A 26,355-nucleotide genomic window follows, 5' to 3' on the forward strand; every position below is an offset into this window, starting at 1 on the left:
TTTATATGATTTTATATGAAAGTTGACACTTAAAATATAATTGACATAAACATATGTTTCCTGACAATATTGTATATCCCATTTTCAGAAGTGTCATTATCTCCATTAAGATTCTGAACCAACTGTGTCGTGTTGTGTTTCACCCGACACCAGGTGCATTCGTCACTCTCAGAGTCATTAGGCATTAGTGAATGATCGTTACTTTAGCTCATAATCACTGTCATTTCCTCCGCGGTGTGGCTATAAGTCTGCACATTGAGACTGAACCCCGCTGGAGGTTTCACTGTGGAATGTCGTGCCTCTGAGCGTCGAGAGCATGTGGACAGATCACTGTTCCCTGCTAATAAAAAGTGCAGCTGAATCTGTCTTTGAATTCTTTGTTGCTTGCTGCAAAATATTCATATTTTTTAATGAACTAACTTAAATATACATTAACATATCCTGATAAAATATTGTTTAATTTTTAACAAATTATACCTTATTCCAGGCAGCGCTGGAGAAAGTTACTCTGAAGAGTAATGCATTAGTTTCTCTATAAAACTAATTGCATCCCTTGGTAAACATTTATTTATATTACTTTTGCATTACTGGCAGCTGTCCCTTTTACACTAAAAGTTAATTAATAAGCATTACGTATTTTAAAAATTAACTCAGACATATACATTTGTTAATACAAGCCAGCTCAGACTCAAGATACCCATAAAGCAAACTGAATAATATGCCAGCACAAGTAACTTAGAATTCAAATTAAGTACATTTTTCTTATAATTTTTTTTCTACATATAGTTTAAGCAGCATTTATGCTTTAAAAAAAAAATGTTGTGATGCAATGTGATTAAAAACAAAGGTTTAAATATTTTATAAATAAGATATATTCTGAAATACAAGACGACAAATACAATGCTGACCCAGTTTTAAACAGAGATGTGAGATTTAACCTTGATTAATAAATGCTAATAAGTTATTTATCACTGTTAGTTCATGTAACTTTGTGCATTAACATACAAGACCTTCTTGAAAAGTGTTAATGATTTTTATAACCTGTAACAGTTTAACAGGTGCCATTGAGACGGCACACACTCACACACACACACAGTAAAGACAGTCACCTCTACGATACGGGGACGTACCGACAGGACAGGCGCCCTCCGACACCACCAGCACCTCTGTTTGTAATTTACAGGCGTCTTTGCGCAGCAGACAATGGTTCTCATAGCTCTCGCCATTAGATCCGCACACTGGAGCATAGTCACTGCTGCACTGTAAAGAGAGAAAGAGGCACAGGTGTCACAGATGCATGCTTCTGTAGTAAATGTTTAATGGTCGGATCAGATGAGGACAAACTTTAATTACATCTGCATTCTGAAACACAAAACACCTGTTTGTGTGTACCTGCATGCAGGCAGTGAAGAGCGAAACAATGGCTGCTATTACACCCGACCGTGACCCTACAGCGCGCACACACACACACACACACACACACAGAAGACCACTGGTGTCATTACGGCCAGCTGTGGCGTGGTGTCTGGAGGAAACAGGTCACCCAGAGGCAAGAACGCAGAAGGTGAACCGGTTTCACTCGTATATCAACCACACCGACGCAGATAGAGGTTATTTACATCAGCCATTAAACAAGAGGTCATCCGTCTATCTGAATACACACACATGCACACGCAACTGACACACAGCGAACACACTGTAAAACACGCACACCAAACACAGAACTGCTGACTAACGGCCTGGGGGTAAAAGAGAGTGAAAGTGAGAAGGACAAAACAGAGACACGGGAGGGAGGGTGACTCTTTGAAAGTTTGAAATCTCTGGTGTGATTTATAAATTACAGGCAGCCGGCCATAAATATCGGACAAGGTGATGTAATGAATAAGAACACGGTGAATCTGTCTGAAATGTCCACTGATATGTATTTTGCAGTGATGTTCGTTTTATTGTTTACACCACTTAAGTGCATATGTAAAAGCATTTATACTTAACTGTCGACATTTGTTTTGTTTTGCGCTAAACCCCCAAAATCATAACTATGCAGCATATTGTATTTCCAGCTTGACTGGACACTAGTGGCAGTGAAGTAGAGTAATTTGCATGAAAAGTATCCCTTTTCATGCAAATTATGATTACGGGGGGAGACTGTTGATTAATATATATTTTTTTAATACTATGTTACGACATCAAACAATTTTACCATAGTGCATTATTTGTGAACTAACACATTTTGAGCTTTTCATCACATAATCTTCTTCATATATACGGCATTTCCGATAAAGTAAACTTGCTCTGCAGTCCACCTGATACAGCAGTGCACTTGTGAGTAGAGACAAAAGAGCTCAAAGATTTGATTCAATTAGATTCATGTTTATGTGTTTCGGATTAAAACGCACCACAATTTTTGTGCGACTCAATGCATAATTCAAGAGGTTTGTGAAATATGCAAGAATCGATGAGAATTTTGTAGAGACCATTTTTCACTTAACTTGAACACACATGCACACACATGCAAACAGGCAAGTAATCCGTGCAAATGCATGGATTTTCTAAAAGAAAACACATTAATGATTTCAAGACTCAAACCTTTATTATCCTCTATTATCTGCAAACTTAAAAAAACTTGTTAACCCACTGCCTACATTTTTTACGTTGAGTCAACTAAAAAAGTCCTGGGTCCCCATGACTGGAATGGAGAACCACTGATCTAGGCTATATTAAGTGGAAAAAGAGAGAAAGTAAGAAAAAACTCCAATATGTGATGTGACTGGAATGGAAAATGAATGAAATGAGTAGAAATGAGTGGAAAACTGTAAAGAATTGAAAGGCTGAAATAAAAAAATGGATACTATAGCCAGTGACGGATGAATAGAGAGGAAGGAAAGATGATATAACTGCTGTTTCCTCATACATCTTCAGGCAGCAGCAGCTTTATGACGAGGATATTAAAACATGTCATTAAGAGAAATTCTTTCTTCCTGTTCTTCCATTTACTGTAACTGCTCTCATCTATCTCTCATATCGTTTTTCCTGCTCTGCAGAACTGCATCTCTCATGTGTCCTCGCACCCGCAGCGCAGCCACAACCAGGCATCCTTTACCAGCCAGCCTCATTGTTATATGTTTCATACAGATCCAAAACTACAGTAATTACTAACAGCAGCAGAGCTGTGGGCAAAGCAGTAGCACTTTAAAATAAGGTTTCATTTGTTAGCATTTGTTAGCTACATTAATGAACATGAATATGAACATTTAGAACATGTCATATTTATTCAAATCAAATGTTAAATTGTCTGCTAACGTTATTTAATATACTCTGAAATGTTATTAAATTATTATTTCTTATTAAATACTCTAATGGAAATTCAACTAAAAAAGCTATTTGTGTATTTAAATGTAGTGTCTTCAAATCATTTTAAAATAAAAGGGACTTTAACTTAGATTTTTTTTTAATCAAATTAGATCCAACTCATTAGATTCAATTTTACAAATGTAAAACCGATTATTAGATTATTAATAACTAATGAATGATAAAATCAAAACAGTTTAACATTTTGTAACGCGTAAAAGCAAAAGACTGAACTGAAACAGATGATATATTTACATTTGGACACCTGCACATTGTCCATTTAATGGGTTAAAGAAATAGAAAAAATATATGCTGGTATGACTACAATGTAAAGTTTGGAACGACATGGGTTAGGGTTTATTTTTTGGTACAAAAAAAAAGCTGCAATTGTTGCACATATGAACAGATTTTAGTGTCTGATCACAGTGTTTTGTCAGAAAAAAATGTGTCTAGTGTTCACTCATCTGTTTCATCTTAGGGCATCTGTTGAGAACTTAAATATTGTTAAATAAAGTGCAGTTTCTTTGATTACCTAAAGGGGTCACTATATCTCCTAAATAAAAGAGCACAAAACATGTCCTGAACCATTAAAATGGTACTTATATGAAAGCGGATTCTGATGTACTGTAAGTCTCATACACTAGAGATGTACGGCACACACACACACACACACAAACACACACACACACACTGGGTTTCTGTGTTTTATGGGTACATTCCATATAAACGTAATGGATTTTATGCACTGCACAAACTGTTCTAACCCCTGCCCTTAAACCTATCCCTCACACAAAAGTTTCTGTATTCTTAAATTCAGGAAACAAAACAGATCTTTCTGTATGATTTATAAGATGTTGTTCTCAGTGGAACCAAAAATGACCCCACAAGGTCAGAATTTCCTGGTATTCCTATCCTTGTTGGGAACATTTGGTCCTTATAAAGTTTGGAATACAGGTACTTGCCAAAACAAACCCATTAACTGACTATATACCGAGACGTGTTGGAAGAAAGAATCAGAAGAGAATCAGAACTTCTAGACACAGCTAAAAAGGGGTGATGGAAAATAGAAGAAAGCGAGAGAGGAAGCAAAAGGGCTGGGCATTATCGGTTAGCATGTTGCTGTGTGTGTGTGTGTGTGTGTGGAGGTTATGTTACTGTGTTAGTGGCTCCTAATGGAAGCTATCGCTAGCATTATTGAGCTAAAGCACTCAGTCCTTCATATCACTTCATTAGGACACTGCCAAGGTGATGGCCTCCGTCTGTTGTGTTGTGTGTGTGAGTGTGTATTAGTGTATGCTTGAAGTACAGAGAGAGGAGAGGGGAAGGGAATATCAAACACCAAAAATTTCCAGCCATTCGTGTGTGTGTGTTTGTACTGTGACTGTCAGGTCCCGAGTGATCGTGTATACAAGCAGGTGATGGAAGGGTCAGTGTGTCTCAGCATCACTGTACACACAAACACACACAAAATAAATGTTCCTGCATTTCTAAAATGCAATAGTAAAATGTTCTATTTAATACATTCTTTATAATTGTATGGCATTTTCCCCATTCCCTTTATATTATTTACACTCACAATTTTATTTATAATATTTATAATATTTTATTTTAGGCTTTCCATCACAACTTTACATTTGTATTCCTATTTTCCTATTTCCTTATTTTTTTTGCTTTTTTAAGATTTTCATGTAAATATCCTTTTTGCATTTGAAATGCTTGAAATGCTTAACTGTGTTATTATAGTAAACACAAATCACATTACCTTTCCATGCAATGTAAAAAAAAAAGTTTCAGTTTGAAATAACTTGTTACCCGGCTGCCTAATTTTTTTTAGTTGAGTCAACTTAAAATGTTTAACTACTTAATATTAATTTAGCTGACAACTAAAATATTTTAGTTGACTAAACTAAAAAAATGCAGGCAGCGGGATGACAAGTTATTTCAAGTCTTGGAAAATTAATCTCAATCCATTTCATTTCTGGTTCTAAAGAGCCACTTTTCCCGTAGAGTTAAGTACTGATTGTGCTTCAACACACCTGTCTTTTTAAGCAAACCTAAAATCTTTAGATTAGTTTATATGTTTATCAATAATATGGAACTATCTTTGCAGGAAAAAAGTCTCTCCGGGATCAGAAATTAGGAACCAAGTGATGATGAAGTTGTGGAAATGATATATTTTTGCAGTACATTTTTCTATTACATTTTTATTTTTGAATATCCCATTTCAAAAAAGAAAAACACTTGTTCTTCAACAACAATGCATTTAATGGGAAAACTGGACATCATTCAATGTACTGTTGAACCAGTACATTTTTATTCCAGCCACTGTTGATTTGACTTTTTCTGCATGAATTCTATTCTTGTACTGGCTCCTGAGGTCCATCATTCTATGACAGTTTCATGTACAGATGTGTAATTTAAAGTGTGTCAGTGTATGTTTTCTAGTGTGTTTCATTTCTAAATTGGAACATGACAGACAGCCAAGCCAGACCAGACCAGATATTATATAGTGCTTTGGCGCTTGCACGTAGCTATTTGATCACACACTGCAAGACAGATGGCTGGAGTGAAAGGATAAATTAAAGAGAGAAAAAGCATTTTGCTTGACTTTCATGCAGACGGAAATGCACCGACAGTCAAGGAAATAGGTAGGTATTTCAAATTCACATGGTAGGTGACTTACTTACATTGAAATAGATCAATACTTTTATTTAGCAAGGACGCGTTAAACAAACCAAATGTTACTTCAAAGACATTTTTGTGTTTTAAATAAATGGTGCATGGTTACCTATGGTTTCCACAAAATTGAGCAGTACACTATTTCACCATTTATAATAATAAGAAATGGTTCTTTGGCACCGACTCAGCATGATAGAATCTGTGTGACACTGAAAACTGTGCTGAAAATGTAGTATAATGTAAATAAATTGCATTTAACAAAAAAAAAGCAGCCTTGGTTTCAAAAATGCAGTATGTTTTTGATACGCAACTGCATTTTTGTGATTGCTTAATAATGGTAAATCCAAACCTACACATGTCAGATAGTTTGAAAGCATTTTTAAGCATCTCACGCCATGAGCATTTTGTTCATAAGGTCCCGTGTCGCACAAAAAAAACTGTTCAATAATTTGTTTTAAACCCTCCACTGTCCCGCTCCCAAACCCATACTAGATAAATGTGCATGTGTTTTTTTAATGCTTTGCCCAGTCGGGTCACTCAAACAAACAGATTGCAATTCCATTTGGTGTTCCTAGCGGTTCGGAAAGAGACCGACCGCCTTCCATTTCTGTCCTTCTCTTTCTCTCTCAGAATATGAGGGTTGGATCAATAGCGTGTCAGTAAGTGAACTTGTGCGAATCACATCCATTCATCTCTCTCTCGCACACACTCCTCCCGTTCCACTCTCTGTTTGAGAGTCTGGAGGCAGGGCAGGGCTCTGGGCAGCAACGTCCAACCACAGGAGTAGGGCATCCCCACACACGCCCGGGTACCGTCTCTCTCGCTGCGCATGATACTTAACCGATAACCCTCCCCGCCACAGCTAGAGGCACTCACATGGCCCCAGACTAGCGTTAGTGCCGCTCAATTGTATTAAGGGCAGAAATGAAAGCAGCGTGACCCTTCTTAAGTGCACAAGGCATCTTTGTGCCGAGCGAGGCTGGCCGATCGAGCAGATGCATCAAAGGAAATCCCCCCCCCCCGTGCGTTGCGCGAGCAGACAGATAATGCTATTTACCTGAGTGATGCAGCTTGGCCTGCAACAAGACGCAGATGCACGATGTCTGAGCGAAGGAGAGCACTCTGACCGAGCGGGAGAATGTGTGTGCGTTTTCTGTGAGAAGGCATGTGGAGGTGCATTTTAATTTGTGACGGTTTGTTTACTCCGCGTGCGGTGATGCTTTTTACAAGGTCACACATTCAACACGTGGCGCTAATGAAGCTTGCAAATGCGCGTGGAGCGCTGGATCCTACCTTAAAATCACAGATGCATGTCACCGTGTCCCCGATTCGCAGGCACTCGCCGTCAAACTTGCACGTGTTTGTGTCGCACAGAAAAAGATCAGTGTCCTGCTCCTCAAACCCTGTCGTGAAACAAACACAAATATTACAAACAGATACTTTCTCGGTACATTCTAAGCAGTAAATCTGAGGTCAAGAACAGTTTCTGTTTAATTAATATTGAAATAATGATAAAAATGACATATATATATATATATATATATATATATATATATATATATATATATATATCTAACTCAAATAAATATCTTCTTTAGAATTTTCTATTAATCAAAGAAAACTTTCTATTAATTTCAGAAAACTCTGCGTATTTTAAGAGCTAAGAGTTCACACAAGATACATAACTGCATTTTTGTATGTGATTGCTTATTTATTGTTGATGTAAATCTATCAAATTGATTTTTAAGCATCTCATGTCATGAGTGTTCTATTCATAAGGTGCCATGTCACATAAAAAAAGTTCAATAATTAGTTTTAAACCCTTCCCATCACCCTCCACTGTCCTGTAAATATTTTGAAAATATATACATTTATAGATTCACATTCTTACATATCTTAATATATATATATATATATATATATATATATTATATTTATATTATAATAAATGTATAAAAATGTGTAGATATCTGGATACATACTATGTGTATATTTGTGTATATATATGTGTGTGTGTGTGTGTGTGTGTGTTTGTTCATTTGGTACACATAAAACAATATATGATAATAACATTATGTAACCTGCATAGGGCGTACATTTCATTTTGTACTATAAAACAATTATCATTAATTTTATTAATTTCAAATGTATAATCTGTTCTTTTTCTAAACTAATTTTCCAGAAAAATTTAGGCTTGGTTATAATTTTGACCATAGCAGTGAAATCGGATCACAGGATCTTGCTTAGCGGCCAAGTTTTCGTGTAATGTCTCAAAAATGGAACTGAATGTTTTATAATTGGTTCATATCAGTTCAACATCTCCAGTCTTTTCCCTAAGTGCACCAGCGGTCAGATGAAGCACTGTAGTTCATTAAAACTGAATAAACACATCACTGGTGTGAAACAACCTCACAGAATTACTTCCTCGGGACAAAAAGACTTTTGGTTCAAGCTAAAGCATATCATGACTGCAGTCACAAACAACAGATATTCTGTTATAAAAGCAGCTTTGATAAAATAGACCGTGTCCCTGGTTTGAGGTCATAACAGCCCAGGGTATGAAGCTTACAGCCCTCTTTATAGAATGTGGGCAGGATGTCTCTTAATGGACTGAGGTTTCTTTCCTTGTCTGTCAACATAAATGGAGAGTTAATGCAGACATACAACAAACAACCTGTTTACAATATTGCCGCATCGTCTTCCAAGGAAAATCTCTCACACCTACCAATAAAAGCAAGAACCAGACAGATATACAATTAGCATGATTAGGAATGAGACGCGTTCCGAAACCCTTAATTGTGTGAAACCTCTCATAAATTCACCTCCATATCTGTCTTACGCACAATGCCTTAAGCCAAAACAGAACTCAAAGGCTTCTCCCAGTAAACACAAAGACGTACAGGATGGTCCAGAATGAATATTTCATAAGCTCCACCATCTGCAAGTCAAAGAACAGGATGGGTCGAGCATCCACGTCACACTGTATAATGTTACAACATAGAACCACACTGACCCTTGTGAAAAAAAAGTGCACTTAAGTCTATTGATCGTTTACTTGAAATCCTTAAGCTTCATTTTACAAAACGTATATTTCAGGTAATATCATGTACAGTATATGAATTGAAAAGTAGTATACTCTAAAGGAAGTAGGGCATAGTTTGCATAGTAGGGCATATTTTAAATAAGACTGATGTAAAAGAAAAGATTTATATATAATAAATATTTATTTATTATTAATAAATAAAATTGCTTGTTTTATTTGAGTATTAAGAAAATATAATACAATAATATTTATTTATTCATAATTTTCAAGTGTAAAACTATCAAACTTTTATTTTGACAGAAAACAACAAGGATTTCTTAAAGGGTTACTCCACTCAAAAATGAAAAAAATTGTTATTAATCCCCATGTCGTTTAAACCCATAAAAGCTGAAATCGTAAAGGCATGTGACCAAATTTAATAGTCTTTACACTCCATCTCCTATCAGTGGTTCAACCCTAATGTTATGAAGTGATGAGGATATTTTTTATACGGAAAGAAAACTTTATTCAACGATTTGTCAGCGTAACGTCACCGTAGCACCATTTTGGAGAGTATTCCTGCATGCAAACTTTGTATGCTCTTCTGTGTCAGCTGCGACAAACGGATACATCTTCTACGTTTGTGCACACTTTGATTTGAATAAAAACAGGGTATCTGGCGTGTATGCAGTTTTAATACAGAGGATACTTTCAAAAATGGTGCTACGGTGACATTACGGTGCCAAATCATTTCTTCAAGCACTGATGGCGGATGGGATATTCTGACGATGTCTTTTCTGGACCTTGACAGTGCGATTTACTTGGTTTTAATCCAAAATATCTTAAATTGCGTTCTAAAGACAAACAGCTTTTAAGGGATTTGAAAAAAACATGAGGGTAAGGGATTCATGGCACAATTTTTGGACGCAGTAACCCTTTACTTGATCTACTACTAAAGTGGGTTGAAAAAGTAGAAACTTCTACACATAAGTTACATTTCAACACTATTTAAATAGTCCTTAAATACAAAGAAGCTGCAATATTTTTCTTTGAACTTTTGGTGTCGTATGAATAAAGTATGAACTCTGAAAATATAAATAGATAAGTTAATATATAAAATATTTTTAGTTTGTTTTGATCCTACTAACATTGTGTGATTAGTATAGCATTTTGTGTACACAACACGAATACGTTTTTCTCATATTTACTGAAAAAAATCATGCTGTGCTCAAAACTTTGCACAAAAAAATAAATAAATAATAACCAAGAATACATTTGTCTGGCTGGTTGTGCAGGACTACTGGAATGATTTTGAGATCCGGAAAAAACAAAACATGCTGATGTTGATAAATACACGAAACTCATGTAGACAAACAGACCTGTGCCCAAATTAATGAGAAGAGGAAAGAAGGAAAATAAGATACAGAAGGAAAAGAGCGAGTGCAGAGCACAGATGGGCGGTATGACTTCTCTCACTGAGATGAGACATGCATAAAATTTAAATATTGCCGGATCAGTTGTGTCTGGCTGTGCAGCCCATCATCCTCAGCGATGGTGCAGACTACTTAGCTGAGACAAACGAGTGGGTATAAGAGTGTGTGTGTGTGTGTGTGTGTGAGAGAGAGAGAGAGGGAGAGATGGGGAGGGAGGTGGCACAGACTGATACAGCGGTGCTGAAACAAGACAAGCAGCCAAAGTCTCAGGATAAGTAAGTCTGTGAGGAATGATAATGAACCAGAGACAAGCCGGCTGAGTGGAAGAAGAAGACTACACACACACACACACACACACACACACACACACCACATGAGACTAGTGCAAATGCAAACACAATAGAGAATTTCAGAGTAGGAGTTGTGTCATTCCAGAGCTGGGGTCACTTTCATTTCCATTCATCACGTTCAGTAAATTCAGTGCTTCACATGAAAAATCAGCTCTGCGATTTTGTGACTTTGATTGCAATCACTACATTTACTACAGAGAAATGTATGGAAATCATAATGTTTCGTGATTCCGGTTTCTTACTGATTCTGTAATGATTTAGCAGACAGGAGATATGTAGCACAGTAGTTTTGAGAACTGGTATTCCCTATGTTACGGATCCCTACAAGTATAGTAATACCAGACAATTTTGACCTTGTGTGAATTTTTATTTTTTTTGGTCTCCATGAGGAAGCAAGCTTGTAAATCATTCAGAATGGTGTAGATTTTTCTTTTTTAAATCTTAAAATGCACAAAGGTTTGTGTGAGGGGTAAGTCTGGGGCAAAGAGAATAGAAAATACAGTCTGTACCCTATTAAGTCTTCTTATTTATATGTGTGTGTATTATATACGATGCATCTTTTACTCAATAGAATAATCCTGCATAATCAGTAAGCTAAACATTTCTTTTTAAAAGCATTTTAAAAGCAAATCACACAGCGTTAGCGGGATCAAAACAAGCTTACTTTTTATTCGTGTTTTAGTTTTATAAAGAAGAATATGTATAGAGAGAGAACGTTTGTAAACACGGCTAATTATAAATTGGTTACGCGATAAAAAGATTAAATGCTGATAAAAGCCTTCATGAAGAATGTTCAAAGAAATTACACAACGCTGAATAGAAAAAGATCAAGCTTTAGCCATCAATATACTGTTTGTAGGTCAATGCTCACAAGCAGGAGAACATCTTTGTCCATTAGGGTACGTTGCATCTCTTATTTCGAATCGAATATGACTGAAAGTAATGGCTTGTGGTTCAGCGAGTGAGTCAGATCTTAATTTGGTAACCGCTTCGACTATTTCGGTGTGTAAGTGAGATCTTTTAGAGTTTGTGTGTGACTCATTTGTGAGTCATTTTGATTGACTCATTAAAAAGAACTAACTTTCGCTTCACACTGTAGCTTTATGGTCTTTTTTGTCTTAATCCAGCCTGTAAGCTCGTATCTTAAAATATTTTCTTTTGCTGTGGTGCTACTTAACCAGCAGCATTCTGTGAAGCTCCTTTTTCTACAAGGAGGTAGCATTGCAGCATTGTTTGGGTGGGTTGACCAACAGTGAACATCACACAGGAAGCGGCATAGGAAACGACGAATGTCTACCAAAGATGACACTAGAGATATCTGAACATTTGCTGACAAACAACACATCACAAGAAATCTGTGCTTGCATATGTTGTGCTAATGAACTCGGGGCAAAGTTTCTTTGAACTAAAACATCTGCTAAATGAATAAATGAATATGCAAATGGAGTGAGTATCGTTAACCCGCAGGGTGCAAACGCTACTGAGCATCTGCAGCAGTATTACCTAAAGCTCACACTAATGTGAGTTACTGCTACCAGGCCGCTGTTGTATGGACAGAAACATTATATTATACTGGGTAATGTGCAATATTTTACAGATGCGGGGTAAAGAAAGCATTAAAAAGATGTATTTTCTGTATGAAAATGAATGTGAAATCCCATGCATTATTTCTTTTCAGAGAGCATCAGATGGGAAACTGCTGGGTAACTGCAGCTGTAAAATAAAAAAAAATCTTAATAAAATGTTTTTATTATTTCTTACATTTGCATGATAATCAGGATTGGGGTCATGAAAAAATTTATCGGCCCACTGAATCAGGTTCTAAAGGACCTCAAAGCAATTCCATTGGCTGAAAGAACCTTTATTGGTTACCCTAATCAGTGCCTGATTAGAAATCCAACCAAACTGCTTTAGGGAGTTTCTGAACTATTTTATTATAAGCATTAATTAATAATCTTCATGTTACGTTAGATATAATATAACCAATGGTAAAGTCTATGAAATTAAATATTCTTTGTGTTTTTTTAACAATAGCTTTTGTTTTGCAGGCTAACTGTTCAGAGAACCATTAGCACGTTAGCATGCATGTTATATGTATATCTGTCTGAAAAAGTGTATGTGTAGTGCATTTTCTTGTTGTTTTTTTTTTATTAACAATGTTTTGAAGTAATCTTCTATGCATGTTTTGTGTTTTAGACATAATATTAAGCTAAAATGTCATAGCTCAATCACCCAGTGAAACAACAGACTCTGCTGGACTTCTCAAATCTTTTTTGATCTTTTTTGAGAACACCACAAAGCATTTTATGTATCTCTCTCTACAACATCTGACACATAATTGGCATCATTAATCTTTGGCTTAACTACACCATCAAAAGCTATTGCTAATTTTACACAAACCGTACTCCTGTTTAGATAAATCCACAAGCCAATACCCAATGACCATCAAAGAATACCGTAACTAGTACAATAGTTACTGTAGTAAACAGATTTTCTTCAGATCTCTTTATTTTTAGAAGTGATTTCTGAGCTGTGGGTCAGTCACTGATGATTGTTGATTCTAGCCATGTTGGTAACAAATGCATGTAAGTGAGCACTACCCTGTCTCTCATAACAGATGGTCCAGTAAGAATAGCCCGGCCATTAGTGTAGTATTTATACTCTCATCATTAATCTACCATTGAGCTCTTTGGCTTTCATTTTCCAAAATAGACAAGCAAGAACAGAACCCATGTTAAATGAAGGACGCGGCTCTCTCTGCGACTTTTTTGGAGGTACCCTTGGAGTATTGTGTTGGTGTGCACAAGGTTAATAAGGACTGAACTTCGCACCTTCTGGCACACCTGTGGAGGATCGACCCAAAGCCCCTGGGAGTCGAGCTCGGTTTCACCACCATATGGCTTGCATGTGACAGCTGCCCATAAGTACCGATCGAATGAACAGTGTTTCCTGTCTCGTGTAGCCAGACAAATCACATTCGCTCGAGATTTTATCTGAAGAATCACGTCGCATTGCGAGTTCGGATGGCAGAGAGCACATGCTGACAAAAATACACACATTAATTAATATCTGAAGCGTTTCAAGAGCGTGACTTGTTTCCCAGAATGCAGAAAATTCTACATGTGCTAATTTAACGAATGAAGAAGCCACCTGAATTCCTAACATTCCAAAGCAGAGCAACCTTTTTACCACGCTGAAAATAGAGAGAAAACATTGCCTGAGAGGCTGACCTTAAAGACGTGATGAGTTTTTCAACTGGAAGGTATTTCCCCTTTTATTCATCTGGTTTTACTCACTTATTCTTTAGAAAAACTCTGTTTTTACTATTAAACAAATCTTGTCCAAATCCAAACCTTACCTCCCTGATATTATCAGTCCCAAATTGAATTTTGCGACAACAGAACGTCGCAGAACTCTCTGCAAAACTCCATCGTTCTCACTTCTACACATCCCAAGCCTTTCAAATGGGTGTTTGGCTAATTTTACCCTTGCTGCGTCCGAAAGCTCCAAGTTCCAAGGCAGGATAGCATCAAGGCACATCTGATTTCAAATTCTGCTTTACTTCCTGTCTCCGGAGGTACATTCTTCCGATCGAATTTTGAATGCAGCATAAATGTATCCTTCAAAGCCTTTGATTTCCCACAATCCTGTGCGTTCCATTCCATTACGGTTGAGATAAAGAAAATAAAGATGGTGTCTAAAAATTGCGTTGGGTGGGCAACTTGTGTGTAAATGTACGTTTCTGACAAACTTTTTCCACTTTTGATGTTTTTTATAGAGAGAAATCGGTATAATAATAATAAAATATTTGTTTAGTTTTTGTTGTAGATCATTGCATCGTTACGCTGCCTCAGAAGCGTATCCGAAATCAGTTTCATAAGGTTCCTTCCTGCAAAAACGCTGCCTTTGAAGTCATTGCCTCATAAGGCAGCGAGGCAGCAAGTCACTGCAGAAATCGGTTTTGGGCCAGCATGTATGTCAGTATGTGGATTTACACGTTACAAAGTACAGTTTTAGTCAGACCAATGGAATGATTCGTTTTCATTAAGCTCGGTACGGTGTACTTAAACATTATATTTTCAGTATGTTACTGTTACCTCACAAAGTCTAGCTGATTTTCATAAATGCCAGCGTTTCGTTAACGTAATCATTGAGACATGAATGCAATAAACCTTGAAAGAAATCTTTCTTTCACTACAAAATCTGTTAAAGGTTTATTTATTTACTTTCTAACCGTTTTGCCAGGATCTTACGCCAAACAGCCTTTTTACTATGCAAAGTGTGAGCCATCGAGAATAACGCTATACAAGGTAAGTGATTTGACAGTTTACTGTGTTTTAAAGCTACGCCAAGCATTAAATCTCATCGAGATGCTTCAACAAGCTTTACACCCAAAACACAAAAATACTCTCGGTGATACTGCGAATCTTCACCTCTGTGGATCCGGCCCAAGTTTGTGAATGGATGTGCAATGCTTATGCATTTTAAACTGAGGTAAGTTACTGTGTATACATTAAATATACCGAAAAATACAGTCGGTAGATTGTTTCAACTTTCAATTTATTATCGTTTCCATTCAGAGTTTGTCCCTAGTTTTGAAATGCACCAATGCATCTGTGTTTGTTCATTGCATGTTGTGCGCAGGGATCATTGTTCAAACACTGAATTTAATGTTTGTTTCTATGCAGCTGGCCACTCCAGCCCCATCCAAATTTGTGGGCTGTGTTCTCAATCTTTCGCACCCCTAGGATACACCGCATAACTGCCTATGGTTTAGTGCATATGCATAAAAAATTTAGTCATTTTCTGAAGAGCATAAAACTGTGGCTTTAGGCCCAAATAGATTCAAATTAAAAGGGAAGTCGTAGCAAACTGATCTGAAAACATCTAATTTACAGAGGATTGCTCATGGTTAGCATCATCATTTTGATTAGTTACGTAGAAACGGTGCAAAATCTCAAATATTTCTCATTTATTTGACATAAAGAAACCAAAAGTCTTTATTTACATGTTTAGATTTCGATTTCCCGATTCTACATCTGCATGCTGTTGAGGTGTGTGAGCATGTTACCGCTGCTGTTTTCAACGTGTAGGAATTGTAGAACAGAGGAAATAACAATGTTCAGAATGAAAAACAGAAACATCTGCCGTCATGCATATTTAAACATGGTGCTCTTCCTAACCACTCAGCTTTATGAGTGTGCACTCTGGAGGGACGTCTCCGATTACTGTCCTTTATTTCTCCTGCTCACCTCCAGGTACACAACTCACACTCGACCATTCAATACCAACTCGCTCTTTCTCCCTGAACGAGCCAAACGGCATTATTATTTTATCACAAACACTCTTGCGTTAGCCATTCAATTAGCCCGGCAACATCTTCCTGGTGGCATACATTAGTCATGCCTCCTCTGAGCCAACTAATGATGGCAAAACCCGAGATAAATAGAAGGAGAGGACTCTCTTCCTCCTCGTTTTTCTTGACTGAGTAGTGGCATCCTTCCTGTGCTCTACTGGATTAAATCTCAATAATGGCATTAAAGGTGGGATAAAACAGAGAGAGCCGAACGGAAAACCCCAAGAAACCCAAAATAGGGCACCACAACTTCCTCATTAGCCCAGGAGCTCAGACAAGCTCTCCCAGAAGACCTTTGCCTCTCGCAGTCTTTCTATTTCTCCCTCTCTCTCTCTCACACACACATAGCCAACAATCAAAATAGGCTCTAGTGTACAGAGTGTCTAAGGAATGAGAAATAAAGCGCTGAGGTGCAGGATTAAACTAATCCCTATGGTCTTTCACAGTCTGAAGGAGAGAGAAATTTGCAGATGAAAGGCCCAAAAAGTCAGGTGCTCTACTCCTGCACTGAAGTTGCATAGATCTGCAAATATCTTCTTCTTTTTTATATTTTTGTGTTGGTTTCCAATAAAAATATGCAATCCTCTTTAAAACAGGACACATTCATTATCTTACAAAACATCTGTAAGATAATGTGGGTTGTATTAAGTGAGATCCAAAGGTCACTTCATACATAAATAATACATAATATTTGGGTTTCAATTGGATTACCAATTTTTACATTTTCTAAATATTCATTTTAGAATGCGTTAGAATATGGTTGGTCCCCCGTGAACTCTGCAAGTTATACTGAAAAACTTTCAACTATCTTTGAGAATGATCTCAAAAGCTCATTCGATTTGCAGTCCCTCATTTTCAATGTTGACTTTCATACACTGCTATTTCTTACTTTTAATTCCACCTCTGGCAAATTTTCTTTTCTTTTTTTTTTTGCCTTGCTTTTAGTATAAACCAAACTAGATATGGATAGATCAATGCGATGTCAATCCTGCTATCTTAATATCTTTCTCGACCATTACATGACAGATCTTATTTGACATAAATGCCATTTTTACTGAAAATCAATTAAAAAAATGGTTAGCATTATACCACTGTGAGATAGCCAAGTAAGTTTTAAACAATCTCATTATTCGCTCCTCTAAGCTCTCAATAGTTCACCAGCGATGTGACCTAAACCTAAACTAGCGTGCATGACTCGTGTAAGTCTGCCAAACAGAAAAGAAGCTTACAACAAAAAGATCTGTCATGTAATGGACTCTGATAGATCTGTATTGGAATATAGTCAAGCCAGCCATCTGGCACCTTGTCTATCTGACAGCTTATTTTATCAAGCTCTCCTTTCAACACGTGTGACAGCACCGTGGTGGGGTTACGTGATGGGAAGGAATCGATACGGCAGAGTCCGGCCCGACACGCACAGAATGAGAGCGAGGAAGAGAAGAACATGTCAACATCAAATTTACAGGTCTGCTGTACTCCAGTTCCTCTTATTTAATTATATTTCTTACTGACCTGTTTAGACAGAAAGTAAACTGTTTTATAAAGGAGATCCAGCACCGAATCATCTCACATAGGCCACTGTAGGTCTGTGCAACAGATAGATTTCTTGTAGACTGTTGCCCCCCTGGCTATTTAAAGAGAAACATAATTGCACAGCGGGGCCCTTTGTTCCCAAAGTATCCCTGACAAGCGCTCCCTTTCAGTGCCACATTTACTCCGCTGATATAGTGTAAAGCAGCACCAGATGTACTTGTCTGGGGCCAGATGATTCCCCTCACAGACTTCACATGCACAAATGCCTAATAGTAAAACCTTGGGGTTGAAAATCTTTGGTAAAAATTAACTCAAAACATGCATGTGTCCCGAACATTCTGAGCTTCCTCTTAAAACAAACAGTCCACACTAAGAATCGTACCTGTAGCTAGTCACCCGGACAGCGCTCTTTGCTCTTGAAGAATTCATATTAGCAGATTAATGTAATAATATGCACCCTCAAGGTAGACTATTTATACAGTGTACACCATGCGGGGTTAAAACGGGTACAAAGGTGTTTTTAGGGTCTCAAAGGTTCTATTTATTTTTCTCAACAGTGTAAGATGTGAGATGTGTTAGCCTGATTTAAAAAAAAAGGTTTTTAATGGTCTAAAAAAAGTACAAATCCCAGTAGTCAATTCTATTTTTTTTTTTTTTTTTTTGCATATGTTCTAAACTCTTTTAGTTCCACTAGATTTACGACAAAAATTGTAGATGTAGGCCTATCTTGGACATGTAGCAGCCAGTCAGTAACCACTTATTTAAATGTCAGGAATCTTAACTACATTTTTACATTTAAATGAAATCACTTGCCATTCAGAATTCAGCGACTTTCTTCGAGGCGAGCCAAATCGATAACACTTGTTTCCTCGAGTCTTTTTTTGAACGATTCATTCGTGAATCGGACCACATTTGTTTTGCGTAACGCCGGTAAGGACAGCCCGACAGAAAAATTATTATTTACCTCATTGCAATCAATTTCTACCACAAATCTTGATTTTCATTAAAATACTTTTCCTGGGTAATACACGGTCTACCTTGACCAAGACATTAACCCCGGAGTCAGCGTCTAATAAGTGTGCGTTAGGTTACGCTGAATAAAGAGCCAGTTCAATGAATGATTAGCAACCCGTTTCAAAACAGGCAAACTTGCTGGAATACTGAGCGCGCGAATGCGCACGGGCGCTGGAGAGAGTTGAGAGCGGACTGAGAGGTCTCTTACCGGAGCAGTTCCACCCGGTGGGTGTTTGACAGTCGCTCAGCGATGATGGGAACGCGCAAAGTTGCTTCACTGGCAATATACAAAAAAAGCAGTAAGTTGTCATTAAAACTACATGTGTCCGGTTCTCCTGCCGCGGTCTGCGTGTCTGTCGCAGCACAGCGCAAAGAGCCATCTCAGTTCACCGAGAAAGACACGGGGACATGAACCGGGGGATCCGATCCCACGACGAGCGCAGGCGACACAGATCTCAGTCGCGGAGCAGTGATACACATCTTCCGGGCAATGCTGCGATGATCCCCATGTATGTATGTGCTCTGATACCGCTGCGGTTGGACTGTCTTGACTAGTGGAAGTGTCCGGTTGCAGTGATGAAACTCAAAGCTGAGATTAAAAAGATATAAACATCCAAGCGTGGACCTGGAAAACCTGTCCGGATCCACTAGTTGATCACTCCTTTACGAAAGGAAAAATGCTGAAGCGTTGGCTTCAGTGTCTCTCTCTTTCTTCCTATATGAGGTCTGTCTGAGAGTGTCTTGTTCGGCTGGTGTCTGGCTCTGACTGTGAGGATGAGGATGATGATGGTGATGATGAAGGTGAGAGGTGGGCACACGCTTCGGCGGCGCGGATTGGCTGTAGAGGGTGTAGCGGGTACCGAGCCGTGTAATACAGCATCACAAGCAGGGATCAAGAGTGCAAGTGTGACTTCCTTTACCGCGGGCGGTAAAAGAAAAAGCCTACAATGTTTACTATAGGCTATTCAAGTCATTAGCTTTGACAAAAAAATAGAGTTCAACTTCACTCGAGTAGCTTACAAATGTTTCTGTTGACTTATACTCGACTTAATACGTTAACTTGTTTCTCCAGACGTACTTGTTACTTTTGAGACTGAATAACGCAAACGTAATCTGCTCGCGGATGTCCGATTCGCGAACGAATTGTTTGAGTGAATCATTTGAGCCGACTCTTTTACGTTTACCTATTAGGCGTGTTCGCAAAGCGGTCTGAACGATTCATTTTGTGAATCGCGATTCTGAATCAGAGCAGAAGAGAAACATTCTGGAACAATCAACGGGTCGAAGAGATTATTCGTGTAAGCTTTATTTCTTTAATATAAGTTAATTGGATCATTTTTAGTGTTAATCTTGAAGCATTGTCTAAAATTGTTCAATTTGTGTGATCATGTGACGGAAATCATATTATCATTTGTAGTGCAAAAATATCGCATATACAATATAAACAGGGTCATAAAAAACGATATTTTGTTGTGTGCTGGCCCAAAAAATATCGGAGATGCTAATGTTCTGGGTGCTTGCCAGGGTGTTGCTAAGCAGTTTCCAAGGTCTGCTCAGAAGGTTTTTAACTAATTTATGCTGTTTCTAGGGTGTTCTGGGTCATCCCGCTGGCCAATAATAATAGTGATAACTCCTTTAGCTAGCACAACTAATTATAAAGCCAGCAGTTGCAATGCATACTGGGAAAACATGCATCATCCTGTATGTCACTTATATTGCATGCAAGATATTATTGTTGAAAACGAGTCATGCATTGTCCAGAGCACAGGAACACAAAATGTGTGTGTGTGTGTTAAAAAATTAATATTTCAGATGTGTTGCAGCATAATTGTTTTTGCTTGCTTTATTATTATATTTTGTTCTGCATCAGAGGGTTAACGATTTACATACACTAACTTATTCAGCACTACCAAACTCTTGATTATCGCAGCCAGAGCCGGTTCCGGTCCCCGGCATAGGTAGTTTTCTTCTCCAACTCCTGTGCGTTCCGTCAAACATCTAAATTAATTGCCACGCATGGGCTTGCATGCTTCTCAGTGTTTCATTTCACGAGTGAGTGCTGAGTGAAGCGGCATGTCATTCATAATTATCTGCCCGTCAGCTTGAGAACAGAAATAAGCAAAGCACACTGTTCACAGCTCTCCTCTGCTGTCACACCCAGTCGGTGTTTGTTCTCGGGATGCGGACGCAGGACTCCGTCAAACCTTTAAAGTCAATTAAATTCGGTACCCATTGATTCACTTCAGCAGCGCTCAGATTTTGCATCGCTTGTTTTCTCTAGACTTTCCTTCAGTTTTGTTTTTACTCTACCTTTAGACAGTTAGTGCAATCATTTTAAAGAGCCGTATCCTTGACCAGTGATTTTTAAACTTTTTTCAAATTGCTGACCACTTACTTTACCTATCACAGTAAACAACGGTTTTACAGTAGTGTCCAAATTATTTCTTGTTTATACTTAATGTCTCAAATAGCACAAGAGTGAATTGCATTTTAAAATATACTAAACAGTTATCTTGTATTCTAATGACAATTACTGTTTTATTGTATTTCTAATCAAATAAATGCAGCCTTAGTGAGTGTAAAGAAAACCTACCAAGCCCAAACCATGAAAAGGTATATGATCTTTTTTTTTACTGAAAGCAATCATCAAATACACACTCACTGTACATTTTACAGACAAAGGGGCAGATAATATTAAGAAAATGTCTTCTTTTCCGTATTGTGTACTGTGTGGTTCTGAAACTGTCCTCTTCACATAACAGCCTGACTCTGCATAAGCAAATAAAAAATTTTATTTAGCCCCTTTGCTTTTCTTGCATGTAAACAGAGACAGTAAAAATTCCAAAGAACTTATATTCTTAAAATAATTATAACTGACAATGATATTAATAAAACAAACAAATAAATGATAACATCTACTATATGCAAAGTAGTGAAACTAATAGCAAAACTGCTACTTTTGTAAGCTGAGAATATTGAACACACACTAAATTACACCGATGATTTATTGATTATTGAAGTGAGAAAACAGTAATGTTTGAAAGTCTTTTAATTCACTGTTAGGAATTGATTGTTCAAATTTGCCAGTCAACTCCAAGTATGCTTTCTTTCCAAATATGTAATGATAAGTTTCATTCAAAAAGTATACGTTATATAATAAAGCCATGACATGGTCTTTTGGCATTAAATACAGCCACGTTTTCAAAAAATATTGTGAACTTAAGTTGAACATGAAGACCATTGGTGATCTGTTACTCCAAGTGCAAAAAATATTTAGCAAAGTTATTTGTGTGGCATTGATTAAAATATAAATTACCTGGTATTATTAAAGACAAAAATAATATTCGGTATGGCTGAAAGAGCTTGATTACAGAGATCAGAGTACATCTGGCATTGCTTTATCAGATTACTGCTGCACTTTTATGTTCTATTTGACTTTTTTCTAATTATTTTAACAGCAGTCAACGGTTGGATTTAATCCTTCATTAGCATTAAGCCTCAGACTTATCCTCTTTCTCATTCCCTGTCTCTTCTTCCTTTGTAGACGTTTGGACAGGCTCACAGCTCAGACCGGGTCACTGCACGAACCGTAAGAGCACTCGGTGTTCCCTGCTCTCCATCCAGCTGTGCAGTAATGCGCTCCTGAGCTGGTGGGATCGGACCCGAAGCTCTGCTCAATAGCAGCGGGATTTTTGGGGATTGTACAAGGATCTCAGCGAGGACTAGAATCCGTGGTTCTTCTAGACAGCTCAGAGGTGAAGACAAAGAAAGGGAGAGTGTTTGAGCTAATGGTGTGTGTCAGTGTTTGCGCAGACGGGGGAATGTAAGCATGCGCTCTTGTATATGATTGGACGCCTGTTGTGAGCGAGAAGGTGTTTTTCCTTTTCTTTTGTCGGGTAACCTGCGGTGTCAACTCACATGGATGTTACTGTCTTACTAACCGCCTATTTCAAGACCAACAGTTCCCACACAATTCAATTAACAGACTGAAAATAGGGCTCCCAAGACTGTCTTTGTTACAGCACTAATATGACTGCCAATGGGAGAATGTAGTCCGTTAAAAGATTCTCCTCCACTAATTCTCCAAGAAGGCCATATTCTAATTGTGGCTAAAGAGCCTTTGTCTTAGGCTTTCCCTTGCTCACAGAGCTCCGGTGTCCTCATCTCAGTCGGTCGGCACTCCCATTGTGTTCTTCAGATGAGCTCCTTTAATTGAGCTTTCCTCTAGATCTCTTTAATTTAACTGGAAAGATATTTGCTTTCATTACCGGGATGAGTTTGGTCGGCTGAACTTGACCTTTGAAGTGCTTATTTAGAGCCGCGTGGTTAATTGAAAACTTTTGTAAAGCTGCTATGAAAGTAACGGCAAAACATGCATAAAGAAAACGGTTTTCTGGGAAGCACGCTCGCGTTCGGTACGAACGAATAGATTAGTGTTATCTGGTGAATATAAATGGAATATTTACAGAGTCGCTTCTGTTATGCAGTGCATTTTGAACTGTAACTTATAAAAAAAAACGAATATGCTTGGTTGCGTTTACAGACGCACATTGACTGGGATTGACTGCATTTATTGACTGTTTCGTTAAGTGTCCATTGCCGCAGAAAGAGAAGGTGGAGGGACGAAAACTTTGCGGATCAGACGCAGATAATGTGGATAATGTTTGAGTTTCTCCTCCATTTAGTGCTGAAAGCACATCATTGCGTATTGGTTTTAAAATAGTATATAAAATTGTTGTTCAATTTTGTTTGCTGACACTGTATACATGTCTTTGGCTTCTATTAATCAAGGAAACATTAAATCAATTAAAAGTGACAGGAAACGCTTTTATGTTTATTTTATTATTGCTGTACTTTTTAAAATTTCTATTAAATAAAAAATCCTGAAAATAAATCGCATTTTAAATTATATTACAATACAAGATAAATAAAAGCTGTTTAATTGTGTTACCGGCACCATCCACTGAAACCAAACAATTAAAATAATTTAATAATAATTGTATTTATTTAATTATGATTAAAGAAAATTAACCAATTTGATTTGCTATCTATAAAACTGTATAATATAATGGTCACATAACCCTGCAAGTATAAAACATAATTTGACATATTCATTACACTGCATACAGATACATTAGTTCTAATAGAAAACATGCCATAAATACAACTTAGAATCATCATAAATCACATTCAGCTTTCCGACAGGTTAATATGAATATGCTGAATGCACCCTTGTGGTAAAGATTCGAATGCACTTTACCCTTGTGATAGTGTTTTAGATTGTATTGCAGTTGTACAGACGGGCCATGCACCTCCAAACCACAAGAGTGCATCTGTGGTTTGTCCCAGCTCTGCCTGCATTCAGGACAGCAATAAAAGACAAACCGATCTGATGACTCCCTCAAGGTATATCTAACCTGATTCTGCGTGTCTGTGTTCTCATCTGTCAACTTGACCCGACTGTGACTATTGAGTTTTATATAGCTCTTGTATGACTATAAATCTTGACTTCATCATGCCTGTAGACCTCAGGGTTTGTCTTTATCTGTCTATCCCCCTACTTTTCTCTCTCCAGGACAAAATGTGAACGATTTAAGCAAGGAACGCATCCAGGCAAGGGCAAATCAGACAACAGTGTCTTCAGCAGCCCACATATTCACCTGCTAAACAGTGTGGATGCTTCAAAAGGACACCAGATTAGAAGGTAGTTCAATCTTAAAATTGCATCAGAAGTTTTTAAAAGGCTTTTCGACATCCAACAATGTCCAACTGAGATTTTTTGCTGCTTGATCATGTTTCCATAAGCTTCTGCAACACATTATGTCAGTATATTTCAAGGTTTAGCTGTATTTGTTGCACTGCTATTTGTACTGCGGTAATGTTGGTATTATTTAATATACTGATAACTTGACCTTTTCCCTGCTGTCCAGGTTGCTATATGCATGTTTTGGATTACTTTATTAATATTTTACAAATTTTCTGGTATGTTGGAGTCATTTGTGCTACATGTATGATGGCTGATTGTGTAAAAATGTTGATTGTTGTCATAGCGTTAGTATTATTTTTATGACGTTTTTTGTTTAGCGTTCTTGATATTTTAAAGGGTGTTGAAACAACTCGCCAGATGACTGATATTGAAAATTAGCCAACTGGCTAAACATTGACACATTTAAAGAAAGGTTGATTAATTTGTGTTTTTCCTTATAAATAAATAAACAAACCTAAACCTACTGGGAAAGCTTCTATATTATATAAAATGCCACCTGCTGGCAGAAAATGAAGATTTTCTTTTTCAGAAGCCCTTCTGCTGTTTTTGTTCAGACCAAAGAAAATTGTCTCATATTTTAATGCAGCAGACACAAACTTGTAAATGTGGATTGACAAGAATCTGATTCTAATGAATTTTCAAAATGTAAAGAATATTAAAAAGACATTAGAATAATATAAAAATCGATTGCTGCTTAAATTAAGTGAAGTAAAATGTGAAGTTTTTAAAATTATTTGTTTTGTGCAAACCTGTATCTGAAATGTAAATCATGCTTTTTACAGTCATTTTACAGTTTGATATGTTACCATAGACATTGCCCTGTCCCGCTTATATGATTATTTTAATCAAATTATTATTTCTTAAATCCTGCAAATACCCTGGTAATTGCTTCCAGGCAATTTTGACCCTGTAAAATCTGACATATGAAATAATAGACTACAGACTACCTAAATAAAATACATGTTAAAGTGTGGTATAAGTAACAAAAAACATCTCGATATGTTTTTACAGCTCCTTTTTCAAGAGCTCTGGGTGTTTTTTCTGAGTGACGCACGACCAGGCCAATCAAATGTAACGACGTCACAATTATGTCAGCGCTAGCTGGACGCAAAACAAAGTGAAGACTGAAGCTGCTCATTCAAAACAACGCAGATTCAGCTATATATTGGATGTAATACAACCTCAGTCTAGAAATATGATCATATTCCTGATGTCAATGCCTAACAAAACACTATAAGATGAACAGAAACAATCGGCAAAAATGCTTAAATTTGCACACTTCTTATCAGAAAAGGTTTAATAAAGTATTGTCATGCAAACTATTTATATATAATCATGTGTTACTGTATATGCATTGTTGTGATTCGCTGGACTAGTGACTAGGAATAGGAATAATAACGTAGCTGTAAAATTTGTCGCCTGATAAAACTTAAATGTATACATCTTCATCGTGACTAGATATACTATACACATATTAATGTTACAAATTTTTCATGCCATGGGACCCCTTTAGATTTATGATCTATGACGCTTTTTTATTGTAGCTGGGAATATAAATCTATGATGAGCGACAGATGTACATACAAGCATTCCTCAAAAGCCTGATGGATAATAATTTATACTTTAATTTTATAGTTTAACCGTTCTTATATTTACAAAGTTTCCACCATGTTCCACCATTTTTTAGAGAAGATGTTATTTTATACTGCATGTCTATGTACATGTATGTTCACCCAAAGAATTTATTGTTGGATAACAACAAACATGTCCATAATATTCACAAGTCTTTTGCAGTCAAACGCACAACGCAGTCCTCAGCTCCTCGTGTGAGGGTTGAAGCAGCTAAAAAGATA

General features: G+C 37.2%; 1 protein-coding gene and 1 long non-coding RNA gene across 4 annotated transcripts in view; one reads left to right on the forward strand and one right to left on the reverse strand.

The window, feature by feature from the left end:
- tmeff2b (transmembrane protein with EGF-like and two follistatin-like domains 2b) overlaps nt 1-19,496 on the reverse strand; it is a 48,421-nt gene extending 28,925 nt beyond the window's left edge. The window contains exons 1-3 of one of the 2 annotated variants that reach the window (XM_043242853.1): nt 18,944-19,496; nt 7,321-7,430; nt 1,110-1,260 (exon numbers count right to left, since the gene is read on the reverse strand). In XM_043242853.1, coding sequence (XP_043098788.1) covers nt 1,110-1,260; nt 7,321-7,430; nt 18,944-19,115 — 433 coding nt within the window. In that variant the 5' untranslated portion in view covers nt 19,116-19,496. The remainder of the gene's footprint in view (nt 1-1,109; nt 1,261-7,320; nt 7,431-18,943) is intronic. The other variant, XM_043242854.1, reaches the window with a different exon arrangement.
- A 141-nt stretch (nt 19,497-19,637) lies between these two features.
- LOC122347502 lies at nt 19,638-25,742 on the forward strand. 2 transcript variants are annotated; one of them, XR_006251229.1, is made up of 3 exons: nt 19,638-20,033; nt 22,280-24,439; nt 25,514-25,742. It is a non-coding gene; the product is annotated as an uncharacterized LOC122347502 (long non-coding RNA). The 2 variants fall into 2 exon arrangements; XR_006251228.1 differs by lacking the exon at nt 19,638-20,033 and having other exon boundaries at nt 20,272-24,141; nt 24,311-24,439.
- Nucleotides 25,743-26,355: the final 613 nt, after the last annotated feature.

Source organism: Puntigrus tetrazona, chromosome 6, assembly GCF_018831695.1.
Source record: "Puntigrus tetrazona isolate hp1 chromosome 6, ASM1883169v1, whole genome shotgun sequence".
NCBI lineage: Eukaryota > Metazoa > Chordata > Actinopteri > Cypriniformes > Cyprinidae > Puntigrus > Puntigrus tetrazona.